General features: G+C 45.9%; 1 protein-coding gene across 1 annotated transcript in view; it reads right to left on the bottom strand.

Annotated features, from left to right (window-relative positions):
• The window catches only part of VAT1L (vesicle amine transport 1 like), a 141,883-nt gene that overhangs the window by 78,021 nt on the left and 42,247 nt on the right, over positions 1-21,615 (bottom strand). Inside the window, exon 4 of the mRNA XM_040633624.1 lies at positions 4,711-4,853. Within this exon, the coding sequence (XP_040489558.1) occupies positions 4,711-4,853 (143 nt within the window). The remainder of the gene's footprint in view (positions 1-4,710; positions 4,854-21,615) is intronic.

Here is a 21,615-nt window from a genome sequence, read left to right as displayed (position 1 = left end):
ATCAGGTAAGACAGTGTTTGCACATGCACGGGGGTCACACACGCTGCAAATTCCTGCTCCCTGGCTGTCACTATGTCCTTTTGAAGATCAGTGGTGGGGTGGGGGTGGAGGGTGAGAGCAAGGTAGATACCGAGCAAAGGGAGATGTCATTCGCCAGGCCCCGGGGGTGAGGATGCTTTGGTTGTTTCTGTCAAATCTTTAAGTAGTCATTGCTCCTTTTAAGGCTAGATATGTTCCTTCAGGTGAGTTTCAGAATTGAAAAGGTGCTCCAACCCCATTCAATCATTACAAGCCCAACCAATGGATCAGATAGAATGGGACTCAGTCGGGTCTGTCCCACCAGTAGCCTTGGAACAGGGCCTCCCTTACTCACACTCACACTGAAAGGTAACTTAGCAGCTCCTTTTAATGAAACAGTCATGAAAATCACAAGCAGAGCTAGGTAGCTCCTCAAAAGCTCAGGGGCCATCCTCATTTCTTAGCACCCCACCCCACCCCCAATCTCTGGCAGTGTCTACCTCGCCTGCATGTGTGTAATCATAACCACACAAAAGCGGACAGGGTGAGGGCTTTCTCCTGCAGTCACAAATCTCTGCAGATTCGAAAAACAAACAAAGAGCCCTAGCTCAGAGATCCTCTGGGCCAGATTCAGCAGCAAGGTATTTTGGAATTGCCGATCCAAGGTTTTTGTACCTGTCCGTCCTTGGTCCCTGACCCCTTGCCCCTTTATTGTGAATTCCGCCTCTTTGCTTCCCACCCACACAGATCAGTGAAGAATTTCTCCTGAGCAGTGGTAGGTCCAACAGGGCCATTACTGGGAGAGAAGCCCTTGACTTTTTCAAGAAATCAATCCCCCTTTACTGTAACTGTCATCTCCAGGTGGATCCTTGGTTCTCCACTCAGTGCTTCTCTTTCTGAATTCCTTTTTCTCTGAGAACTCATCTGTGCCATAGCTTTAACCATCGCCCCCAAGCTCGTGATGGAGGGATGCGGCCCTTTCAGGGCACCTGACTGTGCCTGGTGCACGGCAGGCTTCTCCCTCAGGCTTCTCCTGAGGGTCCAGGACAGTGTCTGGTACACCGAGGGCTGAGTGCAGTTCCTGGCACATAGTAGGCTTCTCCCAGAGGGCTGAGCACAGTACCCAGTGCACAAGAGGCTTTTCACAGGGTGCTGAGCACAGTGCCTGGCGCATAGTAGGCTTCCTAGTAAATGTGTACAATTAGCAATACCACCTCTAGGAATCCATTCTTTTTTTTTTTTTTTTTAAGATTTTATTTCTTTATTTGGCAGAGAGAGAGAGAGCATAAGCAGGGGGAGCCTAATGTGGAGCTCAATCCAGGATCGTGATGTGAGCCAAAGGCAGATGCTTAACCCACTGAACCACCCAGGCGCCGCTAGGAATCCATTCTTGATCACATTCTCTGCTCTCTCTAGGTGATTAGGCTGTCCTTGCTTTCCACCATCTCAGTTTCCTTATCTGTAAAATGAGGAACTTTCCCCTTGCAGGACTGTCTGAGGAGCACGTGCCATGGTCCAATCGTCTGGGTCAGCAGAGGGAGAGGAAGCCAGCAAAGCCTGGGGCTATGATCCCCCTTGTCTGTGCCCACTCGCCTTGCTGGGATTCAGTCCCCACCTCCTGCTACCTACTGAAGTGCTTCCCATCCATCAAGCTCCCTGCTGGGGGCTGCCTACTTTGGTGCTCTCTCTCCCTCTTTCTCTCCTCTTCACTTTTGAAGTCCTTATAGCCAGATGCACATGCTCAAAGCTTCTAACCCTTCTACTTGGTTTCAAGCACAGTCAGACAGGGAAGAGGCAAGGGAGGTAAAGGGGAGGTCTCCATTACAACTGTCCCACCCCCACCATTCCCTTTACAGTGCCTGGCTGAAGGCTGAGAACATGTTCAAAAGAAGCTTACCAATTGACTGGCTTACAAAAGAATTTGCATCTCAAGAAGTTTTATGTTATTATTTTCCCTCCTGTATGACCACAGAACACTGTAACAAACAAGATCTGTGGTCAAAAACCAAAGAGAAATCACTCTGCATTGCACTCCTATTGCATATTAGTGGTTGGATTCCCCCCCCCCACACTTTCTTTTCATTTTTGTCTTCATGCGCCAAGAATTTCTACAAAGCAGTGATCACAGTGTAGCTGGAATTTGGCATTCTGCTTTTTTTTCCACTCAATATGCTACCATGGGTATTTTTTCATTTTGTGGCAGAATCTTCATAATTATCTTTCTTTTTTTTTTTTCTTTAGGGGCTGCATAATACTCAAATGTGTGGGTGTAGCATAATGCACTGAACTGTTTCCCTGCTGTTGATAATGGAGGCTGGTTCTGAAATCTCACTCTTACAGACAATGCTATAATTCGCCCTACTGGGATATGTTGAGCACCTACCCTGAGCGACAGGCACCGAGTACCTGTTGCTTGTATCTTCTTCTGGATTCTTTCCTGAGGGCAGGGTTGGTGGGACAGAGGGCATGAACCCATCTGTGGCTTCCTAGTCATTTTTAATGTGATCTTAGGGTCTCTGCTTAAACACAGAAGGAATCGGTGGAAGTCACATTTGAGAGAAGCTGGTGGTGAGGGGGGTCTCAGGTGCTGTCACTTTCTGCTTTTCTGACATCAGCATGAATCACTGACTCGGGGGCTAGAAAGGCAGCAAGTTGAGGACAGTGAAGGGATGAGGGGGATGGAAAATTCTCCAGGGAAAATGGGGAAGGGAGGAGCTCTCTGGTTATGTACTGTCACTTATTTATTACTTATTTATTTATTTAGGATGTTATTAATTTATTTGAGAGAGAGAGAGAGAGAGCATGAGCAGGGGGAGGGACAGAGAGAGGGGGAGAAGCAGGCTCCCTGCAGAGCAGGGAGCTGGACGTGGGGCTCCATCCCAGGACCCTGGGATCATGACCTGAGCCACCCAGGCGCCCCCACTATCACTTTTTTAGAAGAGTAGCCACCTTTAGAAGAAAGCCACCCTCTTTGCCCATTGCTTCCCACATCCTACTACTTCTAGCTGCTCTCATCTCCTTCCCGATTCTTGAATTTACCAAGTCGTTCCTGGACCCCAGGCCTTAGCACATGCTACTCTGCCTCGTCAGAAATGCTATTCCTTAGGCCAATTTCTCATCCTTTAATGCTCAGCCCAAATCTCATTCCTTGATGGACTCTATGTCTGATCTCCCTGTCTGCATATGTTCACTAGCACCTTGCATTTCTCCATCAGAGCACATATCAAAAATGTAAATCAACAGATTTTTAAAATACTGGTTTTTGTCCCTCTTCCTCAGCTAGACTCAAAGCTCCACGAAGACAGTGACTCTGAAGGTGGTTTTTTTGTGTGTGTGTTTTGTTTTTGTTTTTGTTTGTTTGTTTGTTTGTTTTTACCAGATCTGCTGCCCTAGCACAGCACCTGGCCCATGACAGACACCTGGTATTAAATGGGTCAGGGTTTGGATGAGGAAAGGATGCTTGCAAAATTATCATTTAATGGATTAAAGGCAAAGACTGCTGGAGGGACAATGGCAGCTCATTTTCCAGACCACAGCTCGAGAGAAGAGGGAAGAGCTACCTGAGGGTTAGGAAAGTAGGCAAAGGTCTATCCTGGAAGCCTTTAAAATATGCCTGCAATGTCTAGATATCTGAGAAATAGGTGGTGAACTTCTAATATCTAGTTTGGTAACTCTTTTTTCCCATCCCACTGGAAATATCAGGACAACCTTAAATTCTGTGCAAATCTCTACATTTAAAATTTAAAAACAAATCTGAAAATCCAGACCATCAGAAGACTCTCCTTTCCAAAAAACTCCCTAAATCTCACCTAATCTGGTCCGAATATCACCTTAGACAACCAGATCTCCCATCCTCCAAGTCCTTCAATTTGGAGAAAGTTGTTTCTTAATTATGATGCTAGACAGACAACTGAATTTCTTTGTATCGTACAGTCTAGTGCTGGGAAATGAAGAGACCCAAACCACAGCTCGGAGACATCTCTGAATCCCCTCAGGTGCTGGGAGTGGAGCCGATCCTGAGCGCCAGTGACCCCTGATTCTGAGCAGCAACAGGGGTGACACACAAATCATCTTGAGGCAACTGGTTTTCCCACCTGATTCCCTGCATTGACATGCACAGGGCCATCATCAATAGCTTCAGGACCACAGGTGGGGCATGGGGCAGGTTACAAACCCACATTCCCCACCGTGGGTCTGCACCCACCAGCAGCCTGATCTACCTGCCTGCAGGCACCCACCTCCCAGTCCTCTACACACCACCAGTGACCCTTCAAAACTCAAATCTGATCATGTCACCACTTGGTTCCTTCAGCGGCTCTCAGTCACACCCAGGCTGGAGTCCACCTTTCCTTGGTCTGTCATGTGAATGAATGAGAAATAAATTTCTCTATGTTAAGGTGTGTCATAGCTGCTATCATAATTTAGCTTGACAGGTTCCTCACCTGCACTGTTCCTCAGTTTTATCCCCTCCAAATTGGGGGGGGGGGTCATAATAGGGTTGCTGAGAATTAAATGAGCTCATACACGTGAAGTGTTCAGCACAGAGCTAGTAATCCTAGGCCCCCAATAAATGTTTACAATGATTGCTATTACGTTATTATCATCAGCCCTCCTCTAAAGGAGTGCTACTATTCTTTAAGAAAGAGAGAGGAGCAAGGACCAACCAAGTGCTCTTTAGAGTGAATACCTTACCTTTTCACTTCCTGCACGTAGTCTGCATTTCTGTCAAAGAGGTGGGTCATGGAGTCTTTGATTGCTTCATGCTTGAAAGAAGAAGCTGTTCCAAAGACAGTCACATTGGGGATCGTGGAACACAGCTGAGCCACCGCTTGGCCCTGAAAGTGAAATGCGATAGACACGTCACACAGGAGAGTTACCATCCAACAACCAGCCTTGCTGGATTAGAGCAGGGTTTCTCAGCCTTGCCACTACTGACCTTTTTTAGGCTGGATCAGTCTTTTTGGGGGGCTGAACTGGGCATTGGAAGACATTTAGCAGCCTCTCTCACCTCTGACCTGCTAGGTGCAAATAGCACCCCTTGATTTTGATAACCACAAATGTCTCCAGACATTCCAGAATGTCCCCTGGGGGACAAAGTCTCCCTTGGTTGATAACTACTGCAAAACCCCAGTATCAAGATATAGCAACTATTATTTTACCACACTGAGCCTTGGGTTCCTCCTCTATAAATTAGCAATAATGGTACCTACTCTGTAGGGATCTTGGGAGATGTCTTAGCTTGGATCCCCCAGAAGCAGACCCCGAGGCAAGAATTTTTGTAAATACTTTATCTGAAATATAACCACAGGAAATACCAGGGTATCAAGACAGAAATGGAAGTCAGCCAATAAAGGGTGTGCTATCAAGTTAACACCCACCATGGGTAAATGGAACTCAGTTCCTCTGAGGAATTCCTAAGCAGGCGTAGAATATACCTTAGAGTTACCCCAAACACACGGTGAGGAGGCTGGAGTATTTATTCCCCAAATTTCCATCTGCTATCAGTCAAGAGTTGCTTCTGCAGCAGTAACTCCTAGGTCCATCTTGTTCCCATGGGCCAAGCATGCTCCCACAGCCAGACAGAAGCCCTAAGTAGGCAACTTCCGGCAACGTTGAATGCAGAGAAGATATGGTGACAGCATCCCCTCCGGGGCGTGTTAAATGAGGCCATGTGTAACACAGGCCAAGCCCCTGGCCCAAAACATGACACTTAATATAAGGTACTCAATAAATCTTAATCTTCTGTTCCCTTTCGTGGCTGAGATGTCCCGCATTATAAAGAAAAGGTGAATGCATGAGGTTTAAATATTGAACGGTCTTAGAGAAATCACAAACGTAGTTAGGAATTGTGTTTTTTCCATATCCTTTTTGAGTATGGTCAGAAATGTAAGTCATTGGACAAAATACTGTGATCATGTGAATTCAGAAATCTTCCGGTAAAATTCAATTTGCTGGTCATGAAGGTGCATTCTAAAACCAAGTACCAAAGTCACCTGTGATATTAACTTCTGCCTATCACTTCATTATGTGTCTTCATGTTGGTGGACTAAGTCAGGTTGGCAGGTCTATTTCTGGAAATGTTATTCTTCCTAACACTGGCAATGAAAGGCAACATTGACAGAATCCTAGAATGTCAGAGTTACAAGATCATCCAATTACCCCCTCCCCAACATTGTTCCACAGATGAGGGAAAGGTGACTCGGAAAGGTTAAGTGGACCTAGTTCTTCAGAGGCAGATCGAGATTCGAAGCAAGGTCTCCTACCTTCTGGTTCTTGCCATTTTCTGTAATGCCATGCTGTCTACTTAGTTTGACATTTTAAGCTAAGCAGACTTTGAAGCTGCTGCCTAAAATAGACATGTTACTGACTTGGGGGTCAACATTTCAGAACATGGGCATGAACCTAAGACTCCAGTCAGGCTCTCATTCTCTCTTCTAAGAATACCTTTGATATTTGGTTAATTTTTCTTTTTAATCACTTGAGTTTAGAGAACAAAGAGGGGACTATCCTTCTCGGTGAGTGGAAATATCAGCAACCAATGCAGCAATCCTCTAAAATTCAACAGGGCTTGAGCTAACCTCATCTGTGCTGGGATGGGAGATGAGAACTAATTTCAATAACTGTGTGGTCCCTCCTGCCCGCTGTCCGTAGGCCACCATGACATTTATTCACCCAACTACTTTTTTCAAATTCAAATTTTGTACTGGTCACACAATGCTATGGATGGATGCAGGAGTGTCAGAAATGAGTGACACACCTTACTCTATTCTTTGGTCCCAAGTCCCCCACCAAGCCTTAGATTTGTGTATTGAATGACCACTTTGGTGCCGGTCTCCACCTGGCTATCCAAAAACAACACATCAAAGTCAGCTCATCCAAAACGTAACTCTTGGCTATCTCCAAATGAGTTACTGCTCATATTGCTTTGGTGGGGCTGTTGTAACAAAATAGCACAGACTGGGGGGCTTAAACAACAGAAATTTGTTTCACCGTTCTGCAGGCTAGAAGTCCAAAATCAAGGTGGTGGGGTTGGTTCCTTCCAGTGGCTGTGAGTGAAGGGTCTGGTCCAGGCCTCTCTCCTTGGTTTGTAAATGGCTGTCTTCTCCCTAGGCCTCTTCACATGGTCCTCCCTCTACGCCAACATGTGTCCAAATTTCCCCTTCTTATAAGGACACCAGTCATATTGGATTAGGACCTACCCTCATTTAAACTTGATTACCTCTGTAAAGACCCTACTGCCAGATGAGGACACCTTCTGAGATACTAGGGGTTAGGACTTCAACATATGAATGGGGGGGGGCACGATTCAACCCATAACGTTCCTCTTACTGCATTTCCTGCCTCAGTGGATGAAACTGTACCATTTATCACTAGGCTGAAGTTAGGAATCTGGGGTTCACCTGACTTTTCTTCCTCCTTCAGCTCCACATCCAGTTAGTATATTGTTTCTATGCACATCTCCGTGACTATCACCTTAGTCTGGGTTGTTGAACTTCCTTGCCAGGATGGTAACAATACCCTTCTGGCTGCCTGGCTGTTTCTGTGTGTACTTCACACTGTGGACAGAGTGATTTTTCTCAAATACAACACTGAGCATCTCACTATTTGTTTCAAAGCTTCCTAGTGCTTACCCTGGCAGAATGAAAAGCACACCCCCCTTTTTTTAAATTTATTTTTTTAGGATTTTTAGTTATTTGAAAAAGAGAGAGAGAGCATGAGCGGGGGGAAGGGCAGAGGGAGAGGGAGAAGCAGACTCCCCGCTGAGCAGGGAGCCCCGATGCAAGACTCAATCCCAGGACCCTGGGACCATGACCCTAGCCAAAAGCAGACGCTTAACAGACTAAGCCACCCAGGCACCCCTGAAAAGCACACCCTTAAGTTTATCCCACAGGTTGGCGCTCTGGGATCTGACCCAGTCTACCTCAGAACATGCTAGAACATGCTGTCCCTCCACCTTTCCAGTATCCGCTCCCTAACAGAACAGGGCACTTGATCCACCACTGATTGACATTCGCCATGATCCCAGTGCTTTTGGACCCTCATTCACTGGTGTTCTTGGAATGAACCTTTAACCTGACTTTGCTGAGGAGGAGACTGAGGTTTACGGAGGTTAGACACCTGGTCCAAGGCCACTAGGGTAAGATGGCAGACCTTGATCTGCTGTACTCACCAGCTGAGCAAGCTTGAGTAACATATCAGTTCTTCTGGTCGTTCATCTTAATATGCAGAGTATAAGTGTATCTATACTCTAAGGTTTTTGTGGGACTATTTGACACAATGCATCCAAGGGCTTAGATTCATTTACAGCAGTGAATGCTCAGTACTTACTGCCACTACTGCTGTGGATACTATTATTATTTCTCTTGCTATTATGTCAGCTGTATCTGACATTATGTCAACAAATCCGTTCTCCTCTCCTGAGTGTATCGTGCTATTTTTACATGGACACTTGTTCCTCACATGCTGTCCCCCACTTATTATGCCCATCCTTTCACTTCCATCTTCAGACCACAACCACTCCCCTTTAGGCAACTCTTCTTCCAGAAATCCTTCCCAGGAAGGGTCACTTGCCTCTTTTTGTGCCACCATAGACCTGTGGTTCCTTCCTCCAGGACAGTGGCCACCATGGTCTTCTGGGGCTGCTGAGTGACCCATCCGTGAGTCCCATGAGGCCAGGGACCATGCCATATCTGGCTCTACCCCAGTGCCTAGGGCAGAGCCTGGATATAACAGATGTTTGGTAACACCTGTCAAATGGATGCATGAGAAAATACAGGAATGTAGCGTAATGGGGGAGCACCCTCATCATTTTGCAGATTGCCATGTCCTTTAACGTTGCAGAGTAGATGTAAAGCACAGAATCAATTGACGTATCTAGCATCTGGCCTGAGCAGAACTTTACCATTTCCATTTCCAAGGAAAAGATACGTGTGGTAGCAAAATGAGATGATATAAGTAACTGGGTTAATTATGTATTTATATAATTAAATAACATATAATATATGAGTACTTTATGTAATATAAAATACAGAAATATATAAATATTATATAATATCATTATAATTAGAGTAATATATAATTAGTATTATAGGTATATATATGTATAATCAGTATTATATAAACATATGCATATATAAGTAGTAATAGCTGATATTATAATATTCTACTTGTAATATATAATTAGTATAATATTACATAGTCATATATAATATATAATTAGCATAACATGCACGTATTACATATACTATTATATCATAACTTGTATTATATAAATAATACTGGGTGGAAAAGCAAATTCAGTGGACATCTGTTTGTAGCACCCCCCTGCTTTGAGTTCTCTATTAACTCACTAAGGCAATGAGAGGCCCTTGCAAGATCCTCGATGATCTAAAGTAAATAACACTCAGCATTCTGTAGTGAGACAGAATGTGTGCTTTCCCTCACATTTACAGAAAATCTGTACTCTCGCTTCTCTGACTCCCAAGGTGAGTGCCGGATCAGCATCTAATTTATCCTTGTTTCTCCCACGTGCCTAGAAAATAGCATGGACTCAATAAACATTTGTGGAAGACGGAATGAATTTTCAATAAAAAGGATTTTGCAATTTACCTACAGACCCAGAACATAAAATGAACAAGACAATCCATTCTCCCAGCAACAGCAGCAAATGGAGTATTGCACGTACTTGTTTTTAATTGATTTTCCTGTCCCTCTTTAGAATGTAAGAATTCGGCAGCGAGCCCCTGCTTCTCTTCCCTATGGCTAGCAAGACAGCAAGTGCAGCAGCTGACGTTCCCTTTGCCTCGCCATATGCCAGGTACCGTGCTTAAGTGCTTCATTAAATCCTCCAACCACTTTTAGAGTGGTTTAAATAAATGCTTTTATTTCCATTTTATCCCTGAACATGGGGATTCAGATGGGGAAAAGAACATGTCCAACGTAATAGGCTTGTAAGTAATAAGGCCAGGGGGTCAAACTCAGGTCTCCCTGACTCCAAAGCCACTCTGCTGTTAGTCTTCTTATCCATCCAGCTACACCATCGAGTTGCTGACATGGAACTAAAGTCTTAGAGAAAATCGTGGGTCCTTAGCATCAATTGAGAAGGTTTCATTGAGCCACTCTTAGGGTAGCTCTGTCTTGGGTTCATGTGGGTTAACGGATTTCAGCCAGCTCAGTCCTCATTCCAGGGCCTTCAGAGTTCCCTCAAGCAGAGCAAAACAATGAGAAATCCAGGGACAGTAGTTAGAAGGGAGCTGTTTGGGGTCCCTGAAATCCAACTCTTATCAATAGACTGGTTGTTCAAAGCAAGATTCTGTTCCAGAAAAGCCAGGCACAGCAGACAGGTGATTCAAGGAGCAAATGCATCTACATAAATGGCTTAGTCCACTGCCTGGTACATACCAAGTACTCAATAAATGGCAGTTTTTAGCTAGAACTGCTCTGGGGTTAGGACTGAGCTTGGTAGAAATTCTGGTTACTTCTTCAATGGGAATTTAGGGTAGATGATCCTATTGATGCACTGAGATTCAGAAATCAGCATCAGAGACTCAACTAAGGAAGACACAAAGAATGGATGACTTTCCCTATACCACAAATAACATCTTCCTCCTCAGACTCGTTTCTCATCATATACCCAAAGCCTAGCTTTGGCTGTTTGGAAAAATGCTCAGTCTTTCCTAAGTGTCACCACAGGACCTTTGCATAGGACCTTTTCCCTGTCTTTTCTCCTGGCTGTTGTCTAGTCATCCTTTGAATCTCGGTCCCTCTGTTACTTCATTGAGTCATTCATTCCATCACTGGGGCTATTTAATAAGTGCCTCTAACAGATTAGATATCATGAAAGGTGCTGGAAAGATAAAGGTGAGCAAGTTATATATGGTTCCTGTCATCTTGGAGCTTGCATTCTTTTTTTTTTTTAAGATTTTATTTATTTATTTATTTAACAGAGATAGAGACAGCCAGCGAGAGAGGGAACACAGGGGGAGTGGGAGAGGAAGAAGCAGGCTCATAGCGGAGGAGCCTGATGTGGGGCTCGATCCCATAACGCCGGGATCACGCCCTGAGCCGAAGGCAGACGCTTAACCTCTGTGCCACCCAGGTGCCCCTGGAGCTTGCATTCTTGTAAAGACAACCATGTTAATAACATAAGTATTATAGAATTAAAAGTACAATTATACACCTAAACCAGGAGGTTGAGAAGACCAATTTCAAACACTGAACCACTGGGACAAGACCACCTTGGTACACACTACATTTTTCCAAATGTACAGAAAACGAGAGGCATGTACTACAGTGGACATGTGGGGGAAAGAATAGATAAAATGGAAACTAGACTTGGTCTCCATGCTGCCTCCAGTCCTAAGATTTCTAGTGCACACTGACCAGTTCTTCAGCTGCTAAAGAAAATCTTTTTGAAGAAGCCTCTCAAAGGGAATGCAGGTTTGCTCATTACCCTAAGTCTGGTGAAAAATGGAACTTTCTATTGCTAACTTGACCATTTCTGAGATCACTTAAAAAATAGGATTATGTTTATCTCTTGCAAAAGTTATTTTCACTTTTAAACAGCTCACTTACGCAGAGTCAAAGAATAGAAAAGAATTAGCAAAGTGAGCTTGTGAAAGTACCGACAAGATTCCTCAGGTAAATGGTGAGGAAAGATTGTTTTCTTCCAAAGAATTGTCAGTTTCTCTTTTCATCTTCGTCAATACAGAGAGGCACTTAGACTAAGAAAGCTAACTGAACGTTACCACAAAATCTCATACATTGGATACCTGAGCTTTTCTTATGACGATATAGATTCCCACATTGGGGTTCAGACACAGGTTTAGAAGCATTTATCTCAGATCGCTGCTGTCATTCGCTGTTCAACCATTCAGTTGACTCAGTTGTTGTAAGGGGAGGAAATTCAGATGCCACTGTGGGGGCTGATCCATGTGACTTGCCATCAAAGGCAGCACAGAACAGTCTATGTTCTCACCGAGTACACTCTCACAATCAGTCAGGTTTCTTTTTCTTTATCTTGTTTGCACTGCAAACCTGTTGTTCTGCACCTGACACTCCCTTTAACATACCTCTGTGGAGAATTCCAACAGCAAGGAGCCTCAGTGGCACCTGGCTGAAGGAAGAGAGAAAAGGAGGAATCAATTGTGCAAGATAGAAGTATGGAAACTTTTTTTAATCCACAAAAGCAGTAGACACGTTCCAGGGAAGACATGGTAGATAATGTCTTTATTTCCCGCTTTTATTGATGATACAGATCAGTGCTTCTCAGTAGGTGCTGCCTGCAGTCTTGTTAGAAGTTTCCACCACCCCTCAGGGGGCACCTGGGGGGATCAGTAGGTTAAGAGTCTGCCTTTGGCTCAGGTCATGACCTCGGGGTCCTGGGATCGAGCCCGTGTTGAGCTCCCTGCTCAGCGGGGAGTCTGCTTTTCCCCTCCCCCCACTCCTGCTTGCTCGTGCTCTCTTTAATAAATAAATAAAATCTTGAAAAAAAAAAGCCTCCACCCCAGACCTACAGAGTCAGAAACTCTGGGGGTGGGGCCTGAGACTCTGAGTTTTAATAAGCCTCCAAAAGATTCTGATGCAACTCACATTGAGAACCACTGATAGATGTATCATCCTTAATGGCACCCACTCTACTCCACATGATTTAGATGCTACGGCCCCTACGATGCTCAGAATATCTTAATATCAGATATTTTTTTTAAAACCAAGGTGGGGCCTTATTATTGATATATACTTAGGGGTATTTATAATTGTAACGTGCAGCCCTTGCTGAGGTCCAGCACTCTATAAAGTTTCCCTTCTACCGATTTGGTCAATGATGGCATCATAACAACCCCCTTTTTCTAGTTGGGGTTGACATCACAGCCTGTGGGTTTGCGATGTGGGATCCTATAGATCAAGCATGACTAACCCGGTCTTCTGTGAGTCAGAGGTGCGGGAAGAGAAAATAATTTGCCATCCCCATTAGCAGGCTCTGAAGTGCTGGATGCTTGGAGAATTCAGCACCCCGGGCTCTGTGGGCCTCAGCTCTGCTGCTGAACATCCAGGTTTTCCAAGCCATTCACAGCTCTGCTCACCTGACCACTGCAAGGGTGAATACTTAAACCTTTTCCCCTGCTCATACTGCAATGAGCTCATTCCAGAAGCACTCAGTTGAGACGCAGTAGGGCAGAACGGTGAAAAGTATAGGTTTATTTATTCAGCCTCATTAGCACAGACTTTCCTATATGCCAGGCAGGTCCTATATGATCCACAAAGACAGCTCATCTGATCTGCATCCCAGCCTCCAGGAGGCTGAGGACTGTTTCCTCATTTTCTAGACGAAAGAACCGAGGCACAGAGCAGTTATGTAAATGCCCAAAGTCACACAGCAATACCTGAGACAAGAACTGAACCCACAGTGTGTGGCTCCAGGCCGGTAGTACGTCTGAAGGCTGAAGGGAGAGAAGGAAGGGGAACCATCTCTTACTGGCTAGTGACTCTGTCAAGCATGTCATTTTATCTGAGATGTCAATACATCTCATTTTACCCTCCCAACATCATGTTCCCACCTTGAAGACAGGCTCAGAAATGGAGGCTCAGAAAAATCCGTGAATGTACTCAAGGTGATCCTGCTGGTAACTGGAAACTGGGGCTCAGAAAGTAAGTACTGGCAACTGGAAATGATGGGGTTTAGACCCACGCCTCCTTGTCACTAAGCCTGAGTTCTTTGTTCTTGACCACCAGTAGAGGGAATAGAAATGAGACCCATCAGAGGTTGCAGGGCACGCTAAAACTCCCGGACTGCACACCTGATTCGGTTCTGGAGCGGCCACCTAACCTGGCTGGGCTTCAGATTCCTCTCACTTAAATCAGGGATGACAATGTCTACTTCATGAGGTCGAGTGTGGGACAAAGGAGATAGCATAAGTGATGTGATTCCCTAGGGCTGACCCAGACCAGGTTCTCAATAAGCAAGTTTCCCCCCATTGCCGTCCAAAGCCACCTCTTCCAGGAACCCCTCCTGGGGATCCCCAGAAGGGGTTAATATCTCCTGCTTTGCTCCCAAAGTCATACACATCACCACTCAACCATCTTTTACTCTGTGCTGTGATGATTCTTCTCTCCCCTCCCCTCCTCCTTCACCTCTGTCTTTCTTTTCCTTTTGAAAAAAATCTCTCTTTTTGTATCTCCCGCCAGGTGTCAGCTTCTTAAGGGGAGGACCACATCTTCTTGCCCTCTGTATTTAGCATGCTGAGCCCACTGCTTAGTTCTCAGTGACTCTGTGTTGAATGTGGGAAACAGCAGTAAACAGAAGTTTGGAGAACAAATAGCAAAGGTCAGAGAGGACTCTTGAGGTCAGAGGGCGAGCCAGGGCTGGGACTGGGGATGCAGGCCCTTCTTTGCTTTATCCCTTGGTTGGATGTGAACAAAGTCTACCCCACACCCATTTGGCAGTTACAACTTTACATCAGAGATGGGGGGAAATGTATGTGCCTGCCAAGAGTAAATATTTTCTTATTTTTCTTTTCAACCATGCACATGGAATGGAGAGAAAGGTAAGATGAGGGAGGGAAAGAGAAAGATGTTAGGGTCACACAGGTGTGGCCATAGAAATCTATTTCTCGCAGAGCCACCAGAGCCTTATTATAGTTGGATCACAGCTTTGGTTCCTCCCAGCTCAGTGTCTTGCAGATGTTGCCCTGGTGTTGCCCCTCCCACCTGTGCACACCTGCCATTAGAGGCCTGCTCTGAGAATCTGGTCACCTCTGGGGACAGGAGCATGTGTTCGTGAAGGGATTTGGCGAGAGTGACTCCCAGGCCAGGCATGAGCCCAGCTCCCCATCTGATGCCTGAAGCCCTGGTCTCAGCACAGCTGGGTCTCTTAAGGACTGCGCATCAGCAAGCATAGCAGGCAGCCTGGGGACTGGGTGGGAGGGAGGTGACTCGCTTTTCCAAAGTTCCTCCACAGAGGTGGTCCTGTGAGCACAGAGTCCAGCTGGGATGATGCCCTGGTGGCAGCTCGGCCTTCTGATCTGATTGAGCGGGAGGATGGTCTGGTGTCACATCATGGTGTGTTTGAGGGTCCAACGACATGGTGCATTTTTGTTTGAGCAATAAGAAGGGGCAGCCCCAAGACAGGGGTTGAGAGAGATGCAGAAGTAGGGCCTTAGGGAAATAGATTATATGAGGTCTCCCCTTCCAAACAAGACCTTGTTTGGCTGGCTCCAAAGGGAGCCCTGGACACACGGGAGCAGAAATGCTGAGTCCTGGGGCGCCTGGGTGGCTCAGTTGGTTAAGTGCCCAACTCTTGATTTTGGCTCAGGGTTGTGCGATCAAGCCCTGTGATGGGCCCCGTGTCAGGTCCTGCGCTAGGCATGGAGCCTGCTTAAGATTCTCTCTCTCCCTCTCCTTCTACCCCTCTTCCCTCTCTCAAAAGAAGAAGAAGAAGAAGGAGAAGGAGAAGGAGAAGAGAAACCCTGAGTCCTCACCCTCCTGCCATTTCAGCTTGAGTTGCTCATAATAGCATAACAGGCCGGAACACAGCATCTCCGAGGGCCTACATGAAGCAGCTCAGCACACAGGGAGAGGAGAATAGGAGCTTTTTAAAAAACAAACAAACAAACAAACAAACAAAAACTTGGAGTAAGATTAAAAGAAAAAGCTGTGCATATTTAATATATACATCTTCATGAATTTAATGCAAACATCCTATGAAACTCTTGCAATAAGCAATGTCACCAACTTAACCGTCACCTCTAAAATGCCCTCCTTCCCTCTTTCCCCCTTTTTTTTGTGATAACGTTTAACATAAGATCTACCCTCTTCAGAAATGTTTAAGCATTCAGTGCAGTATTGTTAACCAGAGGCTCTAAGATCTACGGGATACCACTAGGACTCATTCATCTCGCACACCTGAAACCACACCCCCTGTGATACATCTCCACTCCACCTCCTCCAGTGCCTGGCAGCCACCGTCCTCCTTTCCGCTTCTGTGACCTTGCAGGTTTTAGATTCCTGATCTAAGTGGGATCATGTAGGATTTGTTCCTCTGGATCTGGCTCATTTCCCGTAGCATAATGTCCTCCAGGTTCATCCAGGCTGTAGCAAAAGGCAGGAGATCCTTCTCTTTTAAGGCTGAATGATACTCTGTTTTATGTGTATACCACATTTGGCTTATCCATTCATCGGTTGAAGGACATTTAGGTTGTTTCCATGTCTTTGTTATTGTAAATAATACTGCAGTGAACACAGGAGTGCAGACATCTCCCTGAGATCCCGATTTCAGTTCTGTTAGATGGATACCCAGAATTGGAATTGCTGGATCAGATGGCAGTTCTATTTTTAATTTTTTGTGGAGCCTCCACAGTGTTTTCCACAATGGTTGTACCAATTTGAATTCCTGCCCACAGTGCACAAGGGTTCCTTTTCATCCACATCCTTGCCAACACTTAACCTTTTGTGGGTTTTGTTTTGTTTTGTTTTGTTTTGTTTTGTTTTGAGAATAGCCATTCTAGCAGGTGGGGGGTGGTATCTCATTGTGGTTTTGATTTGCATTTCCCCGATGACGAGTGATGATGAGCATCTTTGAGGCAAACCTGCATCTGAAACCTTTAGGCACTGCTGACGGACTGTGTGAGTTTGGACAGATACTTCATCTCTCTGAACTGCAGTGGTCTCATCTATAAAATGGAGACTGAGCTAACTATGCAGCATGTTGGGGAGTGCAGACTAGAATGCTTAGGACAGGGCCAGGCAGATTGTACAGGCTAGAGCCCTTCTGTTCTTCCCACACTAAACATTGTACATGCTGTGTTCCGATCTTCAGCATGCAAGTTCCAGGCTATACAGCTCCTTTGCAGGCCCTCTGGGATTTATGATTGTCCACTGCAGGGCAGGTGGCTGGGTTGGAAGGGTTTGATTTATGGCCACCACTCCCCACTCCCCTACTTCCTGGCAGGCACAGCTGTGAGCTCTGGCAACTGGAATGTGGGTATCTATATTGTAAATTTTTCAAATTTTCTGTCAATTACATGTTTTGGCATCTTAAAAAATCTTTCTGGCTGGGGAGACTGTCCTTCCCTGGGCTAGCCAATCTTAGAAATAAAAAAGGGCTCAGTTAGGAGCATGCTATCAATATGCAAACTAGCCAACCCAGAGCCAGCCCTCCTCTGTCTGGTCCACATACCCCAGGAAGCAAGATTCCTCTCCCTGGATCATCCCAGGTCCAGATACCAGGCAAATAGAGACCATCCCTGTAGCCCAGACCCCAGTGAAATTATTCACACTAGTCTAAGCTGCCCACACTGCTTTGCCTTGCTTTTCCACAGAAACCCCAATAAAGACCATTGCTTAAGTTCATCCGCCACTACTGTCTTCTGCCTCCTGACCACCCTGGTGTCTTTCCCATGTGGGCCTGTGTGCCTCCATGTCTTTAGGACCTATGAGTATAATAAACTTTGTTTTCGTGAGCCTCTCCTCTGTCTCCTCTTGTAGCCACATCTGATTGACTATCTAATAGAAGAATACAAAACAGCATCCCTCTTTTGTCTCGAGGTTTGAGTGTTTTTGTGCAGTGTACAACTTGCCCAACCACACATGGTGACCCTGCTACCTAGCCCTCATGGGGATCATAGACTTGAGTCTTGTGTCTCTCATTGGTACCACTTTCTAACTGATGGAAACCACAGGTGACCATAGGCCAACTCCTAGTTCACAGATTCCCACATTCCCTGAGACTTGGACTCCAGCAACCACGTGACTGGAATCCTAGCCAGGGAGCCAGTCCAGCCCACCAGATGGCAAAGTTTCCTTCACAGGGCTCTAAATCATGGTGGGGCAGAACCACTTCCAGGCTGGCTGCCTTCCACGCAGTGCATCTGGATAAATTTCCTGGATGATTACATTTGCATGGTGGGATGCCGGATTCACGTTTCCAGCCAAATGACGATTTGTACCCACAGTTTGGAGCTGTGGTTTTGATAAATGCATCTATTTCAACCAAAACCTCGTTAGGTAGAGTGATCATAGAATTTCTCATCGAAATTGGGATACTCTTTGAGAGCGAAGGGGGATATGATTATTACCTTTTCCCATCCAGCAGGTAGAAACTGGAAGTGCCCTAAGCAGATTGGGTCACCCTACCTATGAGAGCGGCCACCCTAATCTTAAGTCAAGGAAAATCAAGGTGGCCAGGAGAGGAGAGCAAAGGGGTAGGCATCTGTGGGACTTGGAGCTTGATCCTTGGATCTACTACCCGTCACTTGAGGGACAGTGGCCCAATCATTCTGAACGGACGGCTTATCTTTACCATTGGGATAACGGTACCTGCCTCACAGGGTTGACATGAGTGTTAAGTAGGCATATACAGAAAAGCTCTGCACAGGGTCGAGTACAAAGCAGGGGCTTAGGAAGTATACGCTGGCGTGCCTTACTCCCGTCTTTGCCCATCAGCTACATTGCCTGCACCCCGACTGCAGAGATTTGGGAAGACGAGGTGCCTCAGCACCCTCACTCGGATGATGGTTTCCACACCTCAGCGGTCGGCCTGCGTGCCTTTTCCTGAGTGTCCCTGTTCGTTGAAGGCGCCTCATTAACCAGACCTCTGGAGAGGGACGGGAGCCTGACCTTCCGATATGGTCAACAGCTTCACCGGAAAGCAGCTGCCCTGGGCATGAAATACCCAAACCCTCGAAGCACGGCTCTCCCCGCCTGCCCTTGGAGATCACAGGTCCGGGCGCTTTCTGCGGCTTCAAACCCCTTGGCTGAGGTTCTGAACCTGGCATCGCAGAGCCCATTCCGGCAGGGGGTGGCATCCGACGCACGTGGATAAGAGCACGTTTAATCTTCCACCCGTGAGGAAGCAAAGTGCAGAGGCACGGGGATGCTTAGCCCTATCCGACAGCTGCTTTCTGCCTCTCCATCCTCAGACCCGCTCTCTCTGAAGCGCAGCTCACTTCCCACTGCTTGGTCCTGCTGTTTCAAGTCAACAGCAAACTTTCAAAGTTAACTGACTTTCTTTGTAAATGCAACAAGTATAAACTTATTCCACACTTGATATTGTGTATCAAGCCCTCTCTCTTGCTTACAGTGACACCACCAGGTCCAACACTAAGTCCTCCGTCGGGACCCCACCTGTCTTTGCACAGCACCAGGCACATAGAAGGTGTCCATAAAAATGTGGGAATAGACGAATGGGAGAGAATCTCTTCACAGTTTTTCCTTCTTTGGCACATTTCAGTAAGGCAGCATCCTGTCCCTTTCATGGTTTGCTTTTCACAGTCCCATTAATTTTACGTTTATCTGTTGTACCATGCAGCACATAAATCAGGGCACTGTGTTCTGTGCGTACTTAATTTGTGCCATGCACTGCCCAGAGTTCTGGGAATACTAGCAGCAGGCAGAAGGTTCTGGACATGGATGGCCTATGGAATAGCCCTGACTATACTTACCAGCCATCTGGAATTGGGCGAGTCACGTGAGCTTTTAGAACGTTAGCTTCTGCACATGTGTGTGGTAATAGTGCCTGCCCCTCGGCTGGTGTGGGGAGTGACAGATGTGATCCCGTAAAGGGCTGGGCATCCTGCCTGTACCAGCTAAATTATGGTTGAGGACTTTGACTCCTCTCTTCCATTTCTCCCACAAAGTCTCTGGCCAGGCAGTCACACACGGTGGCACAAGGAGGGAGAGCCTCAAAGGGCACCGAAAGCCTAGATTTAGGGTCTTCAAGACCTAAGCATGTTAGTGGTCCATGCCCTCCACCCACCCCTCTGGTGCAGAAAGCCTGACTCCATTCCCACTATATACTCTCAGGATGCAAACTGATCAGAGACGGGAATGGAGAATGAATGGCCTCCCCAGTTAGCCCATTCTGTTTTGGGGCAACTCTGTGGTTCTGAAGGTCTCGTTTACATTGTGCCGTGGGAAGCCTCCCTGTTGATTTTGCTCCCAGGAGGCATGGCACGCTAAACAATACACTTGGGGGTCTCACAGCCTGTATTACTACTCCATTGATATTCCTCACATCATTCCTACATCCCGAATCCTTTTTTCTAGCCTGTGTCCAATCCCTCCAATTCCTGTCATTGGCACATAGAACTGTGTCCAGTGGACAATGGCCTGGAGGATGGAAATCCTCTGAAATGTGGCATGGTGGGACCATCTCCCTCCCCTTGAGCATTGGCAGTTCTAGATATTTCTGTGTTCATAGCCTACTTTCGTATAACAAAACTTGAATAGATCAAAAACATGAGAAGAGCACCAAAAAAAGTAGGGAGAAATTCCATTGCTACTCACAATCACAGTGTAGCAATATCTCACAGTTTCTGCAAATGCAGCGCCGTCATCCTACGGTCTCCTGGGTTTCACAACCCGATTTTAGAACTGTTTAGTGGCTGATCAAGCTCTCTTTACCTGTCCTCGTAAGACAAATGCCTTGCCTGGCCCCGTAAAGAGGTATTTTTCTTCAGGCAGCCACATCATTTAGCCTTCTCGTTTTACACACAGTGAGTACTCTCATGTGATCTGCTGCATTTTAGAGCGCTCTCAAGTCTGCACTCCGGGGGGCAGGCAGTCTGTGCACCCTCAGTTGTGGCAAAAGCATGCATATGGGTCCATTATTGCCAGATTTCTGTTGCATCCCTGGTACAGTATGAGAGCAACCCAATTCGAGGACCACAGGTTTGTATGTCAGAAGCATGGGGGACAGAGGGAGAGGCGGGTGGTTTGGCTTGTGGCCCCCTTCCCCCCTCTCACACACCCACTGCTTTTGGCCACTAAATATTGATAGGTTGCGATCAGCAAAGGAGTTGAAGGTAAACCATTCCCGGTTTCCGAGTTTCCTGTCTGCTTCCTCATTCCCAAAGGGCTCCTGGCAAGATGGAAGCTATTATTTCCCAAGCACAGCACAAACTCTGAACATCTTAGGAAGCTCTCATACATGAGAGGATGAAATGTCACATTTGCAGTGGAAGGATCTATTCTGATTTCTACTAAGCTCTTTAAAAGTATTGTTATGAAGGCACACACATGTCCATGCCCATGGTAAAGAATAAAATTTGGAAAATACAGGGAATGCTAAAAATGCCAACCACAATGTCGTATCAGAGATAAATACTGTATATAATCCTTGTTTCGTGCCAGCAGTTTTGCAACATGGAAACATCAATATTTGATTGTCCATGAGGCTGGAATCCCACTGCTTATACCAATCGTGCTGATCATTGTTTTTCTTTAAGCTTATATTGTAAGCATTTCTCCATTATGAAAAATTCTTTAACATCATCATTTTGAGTGGCTGGGGAATCTTCTATATTTGAGATCTATTCTAATTCCCTTTTAACCAACCCCTGTCTTACAGGAAGTTATAATGCCACACTTTTATAAGCCATATTTCAGGGAACATCTTAATATCTTTGACTGTTTAAGTTTAGAGGCGGAGACTAACCGTTTTCTTTGCTGCTGTGTATTTTGCATCTAGCACATTGTTGGACAAAGTGTGGATGCTTGGTGTCAGTATAGACTGGTCCCTGTTTGATGAACTCCGAATCGTTCTTAGAAGATATTGCCAGTGGATAGTGGTGTCATATATTTCAAATGGCACCTTCTGGTAGC

The sequence above is a fragment of the Ursus maritimus genome, unplaced genomic scaffold (genome assembly GCF_017311325.1).
Source record: "Ursus maritimus isolate PB19 unplaced genomic scaffold, ASM1731132v1 scaffold_19, whole genome shotgun sequence".
NCBI classification, from domain to species: domain Eukaryota; kingdom Metazoa; phylum Chordata; class Mammalia; order Carnivora; family Ursidae; genus Ursus; species Ursus maritimus.
The sequence above is the reverse complement of the archived record's forward strand: the minus strand, read 5'-3'. Positions and strand labels throughout refer to the sequence as shown.